At 41.8% G+C, this 15,578-nt stretch overlaps 1 protein-coding gene across 1 annotated transcript in view; it reads left to right on the top strand.

Moving 5' to 3' along the window:
* The window catches only part of epha6 (eph receptor A6), an 832,733-nt gene that overhangs the window by 708,494 nt on the left and 108,661 nt on the right, over nucleotides 1–15,578 (top strand). Inside the window, exon 8 of the mRNA XM_078559784.1 lies at nucleotides 1,390–1,498. Within this exon, the coding sequence (XP_078415910.1) occupies nucleotides 1,390–1,498 (109 nt within the window). The remainder of the gene's footprint in view (nucleotides 1–1,389; nucleotides 1,499–15,578) is intronic.

Here is a 15,578-nt window from a genome sequence, read left to right as displayed (position 1 = left end):
TGTAAGCAAATGTTGGGCCATTCTGCTTCATTGATTTTGGTTAAGGAATAAATATTGACCAGGACTCCAGGGAGAACTGTCCTGCTTTTCTTTGAAGAATGCCATGGAATTTTTAAAATGTTTGTTGGTGGCCTCTGAAGAATCCTAAGTGGAACCTGTAACAACTGATTTCGGTGAGAGGACCCAAAACAGACGATAGCCACCCCCACAATCCCCACATTTACACATGGAAGGGGCCTGACACCTGTTTTAGTCAAGTGCCAGGAAGGCCTGCAAAGCTGCCATTATCAATTTGGAGGGACCAGTAATGCAGTCCCAGATCAGGCACAGAACGTTCTACCCTGAAATCAGTCCTTTTGCTTTTGTTTTTGCCCAGGACATAACGAGGGCTAATTCCTACTCCTTTGAGTTCAACTGAAAGCTAATTTTCTACAGATTGCAAATGCGTACATAAATCAACAGCCTGCATACATTTATATTTCCTTACTTGATTCCAATCCACTTTGATCTGAAGCTATTAGAACTGTTAAGTGGAAGACAGTGGTGTAGTGGTAATGTCACTAGACTAGTAACCCAGAGGTCCAGGTTAATGTCCTGAGATCATGAGTTCAAATTCCACCATAGCAGCTGGTGGAATTTAAATTCATTTAATTAACCGAAAGCCAGGCTTACCATGAAACTGTCACCTGGTTCACTAATGCCCTTTAGGGAAGGGCATCTGTCCTTATCTGGTCTGTCCAACATATTGACTCCAGAGCCACAGCAATGTGGTTGACTCTTAACTGCTCTCTGAAATTGCCTAGCAAGCCACTCAGTTTGAGATCAATTAGGACTTTGCCAGCGACGTCCACATCCAAAAAAAAAATTACTTTGTTATTTGTCAGCACAGATGCTCTGAGGGAGGTGTTCAAAGATGTTAGCAAAGATTTCACTTTATATTGTTTAGGTAAGTCAAGTGATCTGTCATACAATTGATATTTACATCTACTGACTATTATTTCCTGATGTAGCTCCTCACTTAATACGCCTGAAGTAATTGCATCATAATTAAGGTTGATATCCTCTTGCATAAGTACTTGTTTATAATCAATGTCCACCATGGATGACATCAGAAAAGGAACACAGGCACAGCACAAACCACATGGTTATACGCATTACAGAAATGAAGGAGAGATATGGTAGTCTATAATCTTATCTCCACTCTCACAATTTCTGACAGCCACATATATTTGTTTTTTGATATCCATTATTCTTACCCCTTCTACCTTAAGGACACATTGATTTGTTGTGTGGTGCTAATTTTAATAAGTGCTGAATGCAACTTTACATAAAATGTGACCAGTTATATTACTGTATTTCAATGCTCTATTCTTCCCATTTCTTTTCCAGCATCTGACATTGCAACAGAACAGGGGCAAGTTTTGGTCATTGCAACTGCTGCAGTTGGAGGATTCACTCTTCTCGTTATACTTACCCTGTTCTTCCTAATCACTGGCAGGTAATGCATGTACTGAGCATTTTTCCTTTGAATAACTTTCACCATATTTATTGTCATGTCTAGCCAGGGAAAACACACTAAATTTTGGCTTTGCTGGACAGTGAAATAAAAATCAGGAGAGATGTAAAATGAGCTGCTGATTTGTTATCCCACAAAGTCAAAATCTACCCTGCTGTCATTGAGATGGACCATTTTTGCACGTTGTCATTTTGAAAGTATATTTACACAGTTCTCTATTTTTTAATCATTGTGCTTTGTTAGAAGGTGGGACTGCCATTTCTTAAATCCTATTTTAAGTAGTTAGGCAGCTTCAGGATTACTAATTAGCAGAACATAGTTTTACAGTAGTCGTTTGTTGACCAGAAACAGGGCTCTGTAACTGTTCATTCAATTCAGCATTCTGTTGCAATGCAGCTATTTTACCAGCTCAATGCAAACTGCTGTCGGGGCTAAAATACAAGAAGTGAATATTATTAACATCAGAGGTGTGTCATGTATCCCTGTGGGTAAAGTATGTGCACTCAAAGTTATGAAAATAGAAGTCCGAGAGATGCTAATAGTTTTCTCCGTATTTTGAATGGGGGACTGTTAAACATGGGTGCTTCTGCACATGTGAAGCACCTGTCTGACCAAAAAAAAAGTATTTTCCCTTCTGTCACTTAAAATGCATTTTCCTGTGATTGATAGGTTAATAGGGCTCAGTCAGACCTGTGGATCCAGTAAAACCCAAACTAAGAATTGGTAAACAGGTTATTGGTGAGAAAATGTTATGTGATAGAATTGTTGATAACTGCTTCCATCACTTTACTGATGTTGACAGTAGGCTGATAGGATGTTAATTGGCCAGGTTGGGTTTATCCTCCTATTTATGCAAATACCTGGCAGTTTTTGTAGCTGTATGTCAGGCAGGGGCGAGGCTGGCTGTGGAGCAGTACAACTGAGAGGCTGTTAGGGCTCACAGCATTTGCTGTGTCCAGTGCACCCAGTCGCTTCTTGATGTCACTTGACGTTCATTGAATTGGCTGAAGGCTGGCATTTGCAGGAGGTTGCTGAAAAGATCATCCACTTGGCACTTTGAGTTGAAGATAGTTGTAAAGGCTTCTGTTTTGTCTCTTGCATTCACTCTATCCTCCATTGAGAAAGGAGGATATACATGAAGCCGTCTGCTTAATTATCCAGCATTATTCATGACTGGATGTGGCAGGGTTTCAGAGCTTTAGCCTGATTTGTTGGCTGTGGGATTGCTAACTAAGTCAACAAATGTGAATAAATGCTATTATTATTGTTGCAAGATTATGCTGTGCATCCTGATTATTTTTGTTTCAGTGGGAAATTAATACTGTTTAACATGGATTTCTCGTAAGAAAATCTATTGTAAACTCTTCTGTTGAAATCCAGATACAAGGGGGAGCTAAATCAACTTGTGTAGTAGCTGTTTTTAGGCATCCGAGATTTGCAGGCACATTGCTGACGGGAAGTGCACCAGACACAAACTTCGTCATTGGGTTTATATGTGTGCACACACTGGACAACTGCTGGCAGTATGCTGAGCAAGAAGATTAATAGCGTCAATCAGTGTGCAATGTTGATTTTATGTTAGTGTTGACTTTTTTGAATATAGTGCTAAAATTTATGCCCTGACATAACATCTGATAGCTGAATATATATTAAACACCATGAAGAGCTTCCACCCACCCACTCAGGCCTCTTAAATGGATCATAAACTACTGCAGATTAGTTATAGGACTATTTCCTCGGGCTGTTGGGGCATTGGACACATTTTTGGAGCTTTCCGATGCTTGTCTATAATTTCAATAGACTGAGGGAAGTGGTTTGACTGGTGCTGAAGACTTCCAGAGCCTTCCTTTGGAATTGAGCATGTCAGAGAGAATAAAGGGAGGTTACCCAGAGCAGGACAAGATGTTAGGAGAGGGAGGAGGAAGGGCTCTCAGCAGAAAGCTTTACCACCAAGTATCGCTAGGAAGCGATTCTCTTAGCTCAATTTGCAGGATAGCCAATGCTTCAAACATCTACACATCATTAAAGAGGGTCTGACTAAATTCTACTAACTGCTGCAGCCATAACTACAACCTCTAGGCAAGTCAAGGATAGCAATTTTCTAAATGTCCCGCTATGACATACTTAATAATGGATGCTAGTGTTTTCCCAATGACTGTTGTTAAGGTGAGCATGGCTCTTAGTTCTATGCATCTGACTCCATCCAGGCTGCTTCTGGACATTGGGCATAGGCTTTCTGACAGGATTTCAGTGCAACAAGCATTTGGTTGTGTATATCCATCAGCCTTCCTCTAACCTAACCCATCGAAATCCTCACCTGAGTCATCTGCAACAGAACTAGTGTGTGACTACACCGTCAGGTGAATGGACACCTACACTATCCTTTCTCCATGTGCTGGCTCCAGCACACTTGTGCCCACACCTCACATGTGCAGGTACCTCCTCTATTTTGCAAATATAATGCCCCTATTCAAGAAAGGAGGGAGACAGAAAGCAGGAAACTATAGGCCAGTTAGCCTAACATCAGTCATTGGGAAAACGCTAGCAACCATTATTAAGGATGCCATAGCGGGACATTTAGAAAATCATAATACAATCAGGCAGCATCATATGGTCTTGTGAAAGGGAAATTATCTGACAAATTTATTAGAGTTCTTTGAGGATATAACAAGCAGGATGGATAAAGGGGACCAAGGAGACGTAATGTATTTGGATTTCCAAAAGGCATTCGTTAAGGTGCTACATGAAAGGTGGTTGCACAAAAGCTCATGGTGTTGAGGTGAAACATTAGCATGGATAGAAGATTGGCTAACTAACAGCAAACAGAGAGTCGGGATAAATGGGTCATTTTCAGGTTAGCAAACTGTAACTAGTGGAATGCCATAGGATCAGTGCTGGGGCCTCAACTATTTATGATCTATATTAATGAATTAGATGTAGGGACCAACTGTACAGTAGCTAAATTTGCAGGTGATTCAAAGGTAGGAAGGAAAGCAAGTTGTGAGGAGGATACAAAGAGTCTTCAAAGAGGTATAGACATGCTAAACAAGTGGGCAAAAAAGTGGCAGATGGAGTATAATGTGGATAAATGTGAGGTTCTCCCATTGACAGTAAGAATAGAAAAGCAGAATATTATTTTAATGGAGAGAGACTGCAGAATGCTGCAGCACAGAGGGATCTGGGTGTCCTTGTACATGAATCACAAAAAGTTAACATGCAAGTACAGCAAGTGATTAGGGAGGCAAATGGAACGTTGACCTTTACTGCAAGGGGATGGAGTATAAAAGTAGGGAAGTCTTGCTACAACTGTACAAGCCATTATTGAGACTTCACCTGGAGTAGATTAGATCAGCCATAATCTTATTGAATGGTGGAGTAAGATCAATAGGCTGAATGGCTTACTCCTATTTCTTGTCTTATACTTTTACAGTCATGCACCTCCCCTTTCAGAAGTGCAGACTATCTTTAAGCAGTGTTAGCCATTTGCAATATCTGCCACCTGCTAACGTGTGCAGCCCGTGAACAACATGGGTAGCACAGGCTGCATAAAGCAACCTTGTAAAACAGCAGGCAGCATGGTTTGCCATGTACCTGCAATGCAGTGAATAGCCATGGGTTAATCTCACACTGTGATTCCCGTGCACATTTTGAGCTTATCCAATTTAACCCCTTAGGTCTTGCATTCAGGAGTAATCAATCTGAACCATGTTAATATTTAATTACCAGAGATTGCAGTTCTTGTGACTCATTTTTTATTGTACAGACACAGAAGTGAGAAATTAGTTTGCTAGGAAATTATCCATTTGAATCATGACTTTTTCATGTGAAACTATATTAGCCATTGTGCAATATTTATAACTGAATGATTGAATCTGTCACCTGCAACTGAGTTAGAAATATTCAACATGGATAATCCCACAAGAGAGTGATTGTATACAGGCTTACGGTCACAATTGCAGCGTGTTCTCAATCTTCATAATGTTGCGAGGGCCAGGTGTCATATGGATATTGAAGTGTCGTTGCCAATGGTTCCAGGTTGTTTTTAACATAGACCATTAGACAAGAGCTCTAGGGACTTTCAAATATTTATTAACTAGATACAACTATATACAGGATAGATAAGCACGAGGTGCCTTCTGGAACCATCTCTCTCTGGGCTCTGGTCACGTGATCTGACATCACTGATTATGTATATTAGCTATTAGCATTTAACCCTTTATACAACACCTCCCTGCAAGTCTTTAACTCTACCCATTAAACATTTACACATTATCCTACAACCCTCCCACCTACCCACATTGGTGGCATTAATCTCTGAAAGTGTTCACGGCTCACTTAAAGGACGTGTATCGCATGCTTTCCATATTCTTTCTGGGTGTAGTTCAATTAGTAGGCTTCTGGATTGCTGTTGGAAATTGAAGAATGTACATTTTCTTCTTCCTTTTCTTTATGGAACTCCCTTTTGACGTTAAGGTGCTAGCTGCTCTTCCTCAAAGGAATAAAACTTTGTCAGCTTCTCCTGCTGTTTGTCCAGCTGTAGTAGGTCTGCAATCTTCCAAATCAACAAGTCATTGTCTGCCAAAAGCATCTGTTGCTTAAGCACATTCTATGATTCCTGACCCTGGGATGAGGTGCTGTGCAATTCCAGTGTCACATTCATGAATGAATCAGATGGATGAGCAGAAGAATGAAGATTATTCTCAAGCAGGGTTGATGGTCCTTTTGTTGGCACTGTAGTGTATTATGCACAAATTCTGCCCTCACACCAAAGTGTTTTTCCCCTTCGCTAGGCCGTGAAACCTCAGGAGCTTCAGCAATCAAATCAATGTCTGGAGCAGAGCTGGATTTCACCTCAGTTTCTGTTGCTAAGTAATGTTCTACCTGGTTAGGCTGTTGTTCTTCTCTTCCTTGTACATCTGAAGTGTGCGTGAGATCAGTAGGTGGTACTTCTGCAGTTATTTCTTCTTCTGTTTGGAGATCAGGTTTTCCTAAGTCAGATTTATTTTCTGCAATTGTTTCACTGGGCATTCTGGGAGCTCCTGTTCCTGGTTTGTCTTCAGGAAAGTCAGCTCCTGCAGCAGGTTCTTCCAGGTCACTGGAATCCTCACCAGAATAGTCAGGTGGATTGGTATCCTGGTCACCTTCCTCAATGGCCTCTGGTCACCTCCACATTCATCATCCACCCTCTCTGAATTTCTGGAACTTTCTCCTGCGGTTGCAAGTTTGGAACTTTTTCCAGGAAGACAGTTCTGGTTCAACTTGGGTTTTTAATGCAACAGGTGAATAAGGGAGCTGCAACTCTATACAAGCTTCTCGGCATAATAAAGAGAAATCTTGATTATGAATGACGTACAGAGTGTCAATAAGTTCTCTCCCATTACATTGAAGTGTAGCAGTCATCTGCCCTTGCACTTTCAGTCGGATGCCCCCTGGACCATGAAGTGGAATGGTAGATAGCTGGAGAACCTCAGGGTTTAGCCACTGCACTGTATCAGGAAGAATTGATACTCCTGCTCCCATGTCTAATTTAAAATTTGTTTTGTGGCCATTGATCATGATACAGCACTCCAAAAATTCCCTTTGGACTTTGCAACCTCGTCCAATGTTAAATCTAATGTTAGATCCTCCATGGACTGTAGAAAATCAGAAAAGGCTTCATCAAACACTCCCATCATAATGTGGTTTCAGATGAAGTCACCCTTTAGAGCCCCATATTCGCAACTATCAGACAAATGATACAGGTCATTAATGAAAAAAAATTAATACTTTCTCTGGAATCCTGAATGCACCTGCTAAACCTCACCCAGTCTAGAATAGTGTTCCTCTGAAGACTGAAATATGAATCGTAGGCCTTAATAACTTTTTTTTGGTTGCAGTGTTCCTCATGAACACCCTGTCTTATTAAAATGCCATCTGTGCTGATGCCAATGCAATAGAGGAACATGCTGACCTGTTCTTTATCAGGCTTCCATGCTAACCCCAAACTGGTCCTTTCCTGTTGAATCAGTGATGCCAGTTTTGCTTCTGTGCTGCTTGGCGAGGCCCTTCCACATGGCCAAAGGATTTGGGTGGAGGGAAGACTTTCTCCATGCTCATCTGTTGATGCTTTTCTCTCTGATTCCCAGCCACAGTTTTTCCCTGGCTGCCTTGCTTTCAATGGCTTTCACCTTCCCGCCACCATCAGTTTTGTCAGGGATCTGTGCTATTCGGTAGGTTTACCGCTGCCACTATGAAGTATCATCACTAACTGCATTAGAAAGTGTCCATATTTGAACAAATCTAGCTTGGTTGCAACAGCCTATCTCCTAAGCCTGTGGATCAGGCACCTGGGGCTAGAGCTATACCCCAGGATGATTTCAGAAAAGAATGGGAGAACTTGATAACTAACAAGAAATGGGACAGGGATGAACTGAAACACTTTTCCTGTTGTAAAACCAGATTAACCAAGGTTGTCTGTTTAAGAAGCAAAATGATTAGCACCCATGTTTCAAGATTCCAAAACTAATGTACTGTTAAAAGTCCCACTTTTCACCACAGCAAAATTGGTTTATTTTTTGTTTTGTTTTATTTAACTGTTACTTGACACACCATAATCTAGATTTTAATTGAAATGAAAATGCAGCTTTGTGCATTTCCTACATCTGTTCATCTTTGTTCCTTTCAGGGTTCCCTCTGTCATGCTTGAACTCTTAGGAAGCAAACAATTTGTTTCCTGCTCACTGCTGGTACTCTTTTGTGACCAGGCATTAGGGGGTACTCCAAGAAAGGAATTTGGAGCAAGTTGTCTATTTTTTCCTTTCTTTGGGGAACTAACTAGCTTAATATAAGTGGCTAAAGTTTTAAATGAAAGTACTCGACCTCTCTCTTTTCATCATCTTTGGCTTTGGACTTGGGGATCAACTTTATTCAACAATGTTAACATTTCTTTTCCCAGCATTCCACAAGAGGTCTGGTAGACAAAATCTGGTGCAACTGTAAGCCATAAAGACCAAAAAGCACAGGTTCAATTCTTGCAGATTTAGCTGATCTAAGCCGGAGCAGCAGCTGTTCTGCTACAATTGTCCTTGGATAAAAATCAGCCAAAGTTTGTTTTGTGATCAGCAAAGTGGTGGAATGTGTTGTTGACTATCCTTCAAAGCTCAGTTTGGGTTGCATCAGGACCACTCGGCACCATACATCATAGCAGCATTGGTCCAAACAGGGACAAAGGAGCTTAATTCCAGAGGTCAGGTGAGAGTGACTGCCCTTAACATCAAGGCAGCAATTGACCAAGTGTGAAATCACAAAGCCCTGGTAAATTTGAAGTTACTGGGAATCAGAGAACGCGCCTGGAGTCATGCATAGCACAAAGGAAGATAGTTGTGGTTTTTGGAGGCCAATCATCTCTGTCTCAGGACATCACTGCAGGAGTTCCTCAGGGTAGTGTCCTAGGCCCAACATCTTCAGTTGCTTCATCAATAATCCTCCTCCATCATAAGGTCAGAAGTGGAGAAGTTTGCTGATGATTGCAGAATGTATAGTACCAGCCGTTTAATTCCCCAGATACCAAAGCAATCCGTGTCCACATGCAGCAAGATCCCTGGATCACATTCAGGCTTGGGCTAATGAATTGCTAATAACATTCACACAAGTCCCTGGAAATAACTATCTCCAACAAGGGAGAATCTAACCACTACTCCTTGGCATCCAATGGCATTGCCATTGCTGAATCCCACATCATATATAATCTGGGGTTGCTATTGATCGGAAAGTTAACTGGACCAGCTATATAAGTACTGTGCCTAAAAGAACATGTCAGAGGCTAGGATTCTACAGTGAGTCACTCACCTTCTGACTCCCCAAAGCCTGTCCACCATCTACAAGGCACGAGTCAGGAGTGTGATGGAATACTCTCCACTTGCCTGAGTGATTACAGCTCCAGTGACACTCAAGAAGCTCAACACCATCCAGGGCAAAGCTGACCATTTGACCAGCATATAGTACCTTAACCCTTCACTTCCTCTACCACTGGCACATAGTTGTAGCAGTGTGTACCATCTACAAGATGCACTGCAGCAACTCGCCAAGGCTTCTTTGACAGCACTTTCCAAATTCCTAAGCTCTACCACCTAGAAGAACAAAGACAGCAGGCACATGGGAATACCACCATCTACTTAGCAGAAATATAGATTGACATAAGGATGAGTCTGCACTCCATGTTCCCCCTGAGCACAGCTTCCTGAGTTGAAACCTGAGACTACAGAATCATTCTTATAGTCTCTCTGGGACTAGCAGGATCATGTATTCATTAGCACATTCACACATCTGGATTAATCACTTCAATTACTATAATATCATTGTAAGCATATTACATTGTTACACTATCTAACCCATGTTTTGAAATTGTTCTATATTGTCTAAATGAAAACTGTTAAATGAACAGCTGTTAAACAAGATTTAATTCTTTCAATGCTAAAGTTCTTGGCATCCTTTTGAGTACCATATGACTTTTTTGCATTCTACTTTCCACTTGTTCATTTTTTCCATGTTACAGGTGGTTACCGACCAGTGGGACTCAGATAGGAAGCATTGACACATCAATGTCAAATTGTCTATGCACCAGAACACCTTTGTGGGCCATTCTGGCCCCCATTAAGCACTGCTTGACATGCAGTCTTTGGTGCTTATGAACTGCCACTCTGTGAAGCAGCTTGTTGCCATAGCAATTTACTGCACCAGAAAGGATCCACATCTCCAGAAACTAAATGAGGTTTTATTAACATTATCAGAAAACATGTTTGCTTTAAATATTATTAGCTTGCCCTAGTTGAATACATTTTTAATGCCAGTGCTAAAACTTCTTTTCAAATTCCATTTTTACAATATTCCCACAGAATTACTTCATATATTGAGCTACATCTGCAGCTTAACACAATGAAAAATCTAAAAGTATGTACTTGCTGGTCCATTTGAAAGTGCCTGGGTCCATTGAAATTCTACATTTAGATCAGGTTTCTAAATGGGTTAGGGCTGTATGGCCAGGATTTTCCATTCGTCAGGCAGGCTCGGCGGGAGCAGGCGGGGGCGGTCATGGAGCTGACCGCTGCCCGTGATTGGCTCTTCACCGCGATTTCACGTGGACGGGCAAATTAAGGCCCGCCCTGCAAGGATCGTGGGTGGCAGTGCTGAGCGCTGCCTGTTTGGGCTGGGAGAGGAGGGACAGCTGGGCCTAGCGCGCAGTTTGAACATGTACGCGAAAGAGCGCTTCAGTCTCCCTGAGGCACAGAGCTGCCTCAAAGAGATTGAAGCGCTTTATGAAAAAATTAATAAAGAGCAGAAAAATTCAATGAAACATGTCCCCTCGTGTGACTGTGTCACATGAGATGGGACATATTTTTAAGATCAAATTAAACTGTTTATTTAATTTCTAAGAGCTTCAGGAAACCTCACCCCACTCGTGGATGAGGTTTCCTAAAAAACGTAAAGGCCGCTTGGCCTTTTCGCCTGCCCGCCAACCATACAGTTGGACGGATAGCGTAAAATTCAGGTTAATTACCTGGTTAATGGCCTTAATAAGCCTATCAATGATCAGCGGACAGGCAGCTGACTCCAGCGCATGCCCGCCGGACGAAATATCGCGCGACTTCGTGATGACGTCCGGACGCACGCCCAACGTCATTGCGCGTCATTTTATGTTCCGGTGTGTCGGGCATGCGCCCGCAAGTCAAATGTAAAATTTTGCCCTATGTGTTTGGAATCTATTATTTTCTTTTTGTTTATTGTTAATAACCTTTCAGTTTTATATAATAAATCTGATTACCCCTAAACCGCTGAACCAAAGTCAGCCAAACATTAGAAGCTATTAATTGATTACAGTCTATCCCAATGACACAAGATGGGATGAATAGCAGCAGCAGATGAGTCCATTAAGAATAAACAGCAAGAAAATAATAAGCAGCCATTGCTCACATTAACCACTTTTATACTTAGTGGCATTTGTGAATTTCGAAAGGTGGGCATATTTTTCCTCCTCTAATGGGGTCGACCCCATGATGGAAAACGCCTGAGGTGCTGCAGGCTTTCGAACACGAAAATCCAAAGTAAGCGGTGGTACTCTACCTGTATGATGCACAATCTACCTGTATGATGCTATATAGACACAAAACAATTCACATGCTAGGAGCTGTTCACCAACTGTATGCAAGATTCATTAAAAGGCCAAGCATTATGGAAATTAGGGCTCCTCCTCTAATGTAATCTGCATGGACAAGTAGCACCTGATAGACATAAAGCAAAGGGAGACCAGGTCTTTGTTGCTCAATGAACCTTGCTGTTCTTGCTGTATCTGTTGGCAACTGTTTGCATGGTTCGATGAAGAAATTGGGAAACACTTTAGAGCCTTCCTGATAGGTACTTTAGGCCATACTATGTCTTTTACCCATGATCGTGAACTGAATATTACTATTATTGATATTTTATTCAAGAAGCACGTGCACAACTCAAAGGTTGAATTGCAGTGTAACTCACATATTGGTCAAGGCCCTCATGCCTGAACCGTGTCTAAAAACACTCACATTAAGATTCCCAGAGCATGCACATCCAGTAGCCAGACTATGCTCCCTCTTTGGCTGCCATAGTTTTCACCGTGTTGAATTTTTATAACAGTGGGCTGCTTTCCTGATGAGCGGTGGAGATCTCAGACACATTTCCCAATCTACAGTTTGCAATTATATCAAGCAGGCCACCAATGTATTGTTTGCGAGGGCCAGAGACTTCATAATTTTCACATGGATAGCAGCCAGGGACATGTAAGAGCCCTTCACTTCACTTGGGCATTAGAATTCCCACAACTGTAGGACATAATTGATTGCTCTCATGGCCATGCATGCGCCACACCAAACAACTTCAGTAATGAATAGTCAGGGCTACCAATCAGTGAATGTGTGGGATTTTTGTGACTCTAGGAATGCTATCATGCATATCAATAGCCCTTTCCACAGCATGTCTAATGATTCCTTCATCCTGTGGAAGCGACAGATATATAAGACTGACCAAGAGGTATAGAAATTTGCTGTACAACTACAAGTTCAATCTACCAGAGTCATCAGGCATACCTAATTGAGTGTCTCATTCTAGCAATGCACAACAGTAATCTCCTCAATAAATAAAACTTCCCCACCACTGGATTTGTCATATATCAGCATTAATCAATATCCCTTCATTTCTTCCAATAGCCTGGTTTTGCCTCTTACCAAAATAAATGTTGAAACACATTGCAACATCAGAAGCTTTTACGTATCCCTACGCATTATGCTGCAGGTCTGTTCAGTGTGTCTTTCCCCAGTGCTTCCCTCTGTGACAGTCTTGGGTGTATGTCTTCCATTTTTTAACAATGAGCTCCATGTAAACATTTCCACAGTGAGAGGAAGAACTTAGATGGACAGCTGTTGAAGGTTGTGTCTGTCTAGGGTAAGAGGTGGCCAGCTCTTGTCTTGTGCTGGGTCAGAAGATAGCTCAACTACTGGATGACAGCTGCAGTTGTTATTTGGACCTATATTTTCACATACTATTTCATTTAGACGATTACAGTAAGGAGATTTCAGATTAGGATCACACCCCCCCCTCAGGGATGTTTCTGTCATCTATGCTGGTTCCTGCCATCCCTGTCTGTTGCGCAGCTCTTGAATATAGCCACAAAATCTGTGTTAGAACATACCACTGCAATGACATTATTTAAACCATGCATGATGCCTGGCTCAAGCTTATTGTCTAATGTGATGAAAAAGGATGATGTCTCCCTAGACAGAAGATTTCACCTTCTGCAATTCCATCTGCATTTTCTCCTCGCTGATGTTGTGTGTTTTACCAAGTACTCAGTCCTACTGGTCACTAACAACATCCCCAACCTCGAGTGTCGATCTGGCAGTGGTGGTGTTTGTTGGTGTAATAGTGGATGATGCAGGGTGCTTTGAGGACCTAGCCTGAGGCTGCTTATAGAGCTCGACCACTTCTTTCTGTTGAGCATCTGTAGAGTCAAAAGGAGAGCATATTTTAGAATGTTTGCAGTAAAATACATTGTTACTCATGGTGAGACATTGCAGTGTGTTACACTGAAATGCTGTAATGTCTGATTATGTGTGAGGCTGAGAAGGAATGTGAGTGAATAAGGAGAGAAGAATGAGAAACTGAGGATACTAGTCATGAGCTTGATGGAGGCCTCCAATTTCGTCTTCTTCCACTTCCACAATTGTCACCATTAGCAGTAATCTCAATGGCATTCTCTTTATATGGGTAAAACAGCATAGTGGTTATGCTGGTGGATAAGTAATCTGAAGGACTGATCTACTAATCTGAAGAGTATATGTTCAAGTCTCACCATCTGGAAATAAAAATCTGTTATCAGAAAAAGTGACCATGAAACTATCAGTTTGTCATATAAGCCCAATTGCTTCACTCATGCCCCTTAGGGAAGGAAATGTGCCAATCTTAGTTGATCTGACCTATATGTGACTCCAGTGCTGTACCATTAATATGCTTTGAAGTGGTCTAGCTGGCCACTCTGTCATACCAAACAGCATAAATATCGCGTGTCTGCAGCACTTCAAAAAGGCCTACCAGCCCCATCTCAGGACAACTCACAATGGGCATCTAATGGCAGCCTTGCCAGCTAGGTGCACGCCCTGTGAATAAATTTTTAAAAGTTGATTGAGGCAGCTCTGGTAACCCCCTTCCTGTCTACAAGCAGCTATTGAAGGGAAAGAGGACTTTTATTGCAGATATAGGCCACCTAAGTACCAAAAACACCAGCCACATTAGTGAATGTGTGAACATGCACCATTAAGGAACTTATCCTGAGACAGTACTAGGTGCTTGTTACTTTCTCTGCTTAGCAGGTGATGAGCTCAGCTCCATGGTCTGACAATAGTGCACAGTGCTATGGAAGCTCATGAGCATGTTTCCTACAGTTAGGAAGATGGTTAATAGGTACAGTTCACTACCTTTTAAGCTGTCTGAAGTTTACAGTAAAGAATAAAGAGGTTTCATAATATAGCCTAAAGATGTTGCTTTACGTTTGCACACCAACCACAACAATCTTGTGTAAACCAAAGGCATATTCTGGATTTGGGACAAAGGTAAAGCTGCATTTACACACTCTGTCCCTTCCATGCAACGCTGGTAGTTCTCTCTTTACTGGGTGAAACTCTCCAAAGAGACCCACTCTTCATTGCATGACTTCTTCCAGCCAAACTTCCAAAACCTGATCATTGAATGGTGTCCTTCAGCGTCAACCATATTTCTGCCTGGAAAGAAGAATGCCTTGCTGAAAGAATCTTGTGTAGATATTGTGATCAGTGATATTCTTGGGAGCTTCATGAAAGAAATAAGATTCACTAATGAAAGTAACATATAATACAGAAGGCTAGGTCCAATAAAATCCCAATGAGTCAAATCCCAGGGGATCCGCCCACAAATTCAGGTTAAGCAAAGCTTTGTGATAGCTGACGAGGCTCCATTCCCACATGAATGCATCTCTATGTAACCCGATATGCCTACAGACACTGTCTACGTCAAAAACAACAGATTCAAATGCCAAATGAAAACACAGAAAAGCAGTATATGTGTGAAAAAGTCTTTATTTAATTTGTTCATACTGTACAATGGCCTGCCCTTATAAAAGGCCGGAACTTTGCATTGAAAAATGTCAGGAGTTCACTCCAGAAAAACTCTGTAACCTTTTTCTGCTTAGCGTGCTGCCTTCAAACATGTGCCATACAGTCCATCATGTCTTCAGTGCAGCCAAACATGTTTCCAGGCTGCAGTGCGAAATCCCAGAGCATCTCAACGGCTTTTGTGGGCATTGGCTAGGGAAACAGGCAGGCAAGTGGATGGGCGTTCATCAAACACTTCAGGGCCATCAGCCTCCTCGGCTGAAGAACATGTTGCATCCACGATTGCATCATCTGTCAGTTCTGTATGGCATTGTCCACCTCTATGTAAATTTCCATGGTAGCGTCTGCTGGAAATTCCATGCAGCCTCCTGAAGGTGAGCAGAAAGTGCCTTGCCATCGGGTTGGATGGCCTC

This window comes from Cetorhinus maximus, chromosome 16 (assembly GCF_964194155.1).
Source record: "Cetorhinus maximus chromosome 16, sCetMax3.hap1.1, whole genome shotgun sequence".
Lineage (NCBI taxonomy): Eukaryota > Metazoa > Chordata > Chondrichthyes > Lamniformes > Cetorhinidae > Cetorhinus > Cetorhinus maximus.
The sequence above is the reverse complement of the archived record's forward strand: the minus strand, read 5'-3'. Positions and strand labels throughout refer to the sequence as shown.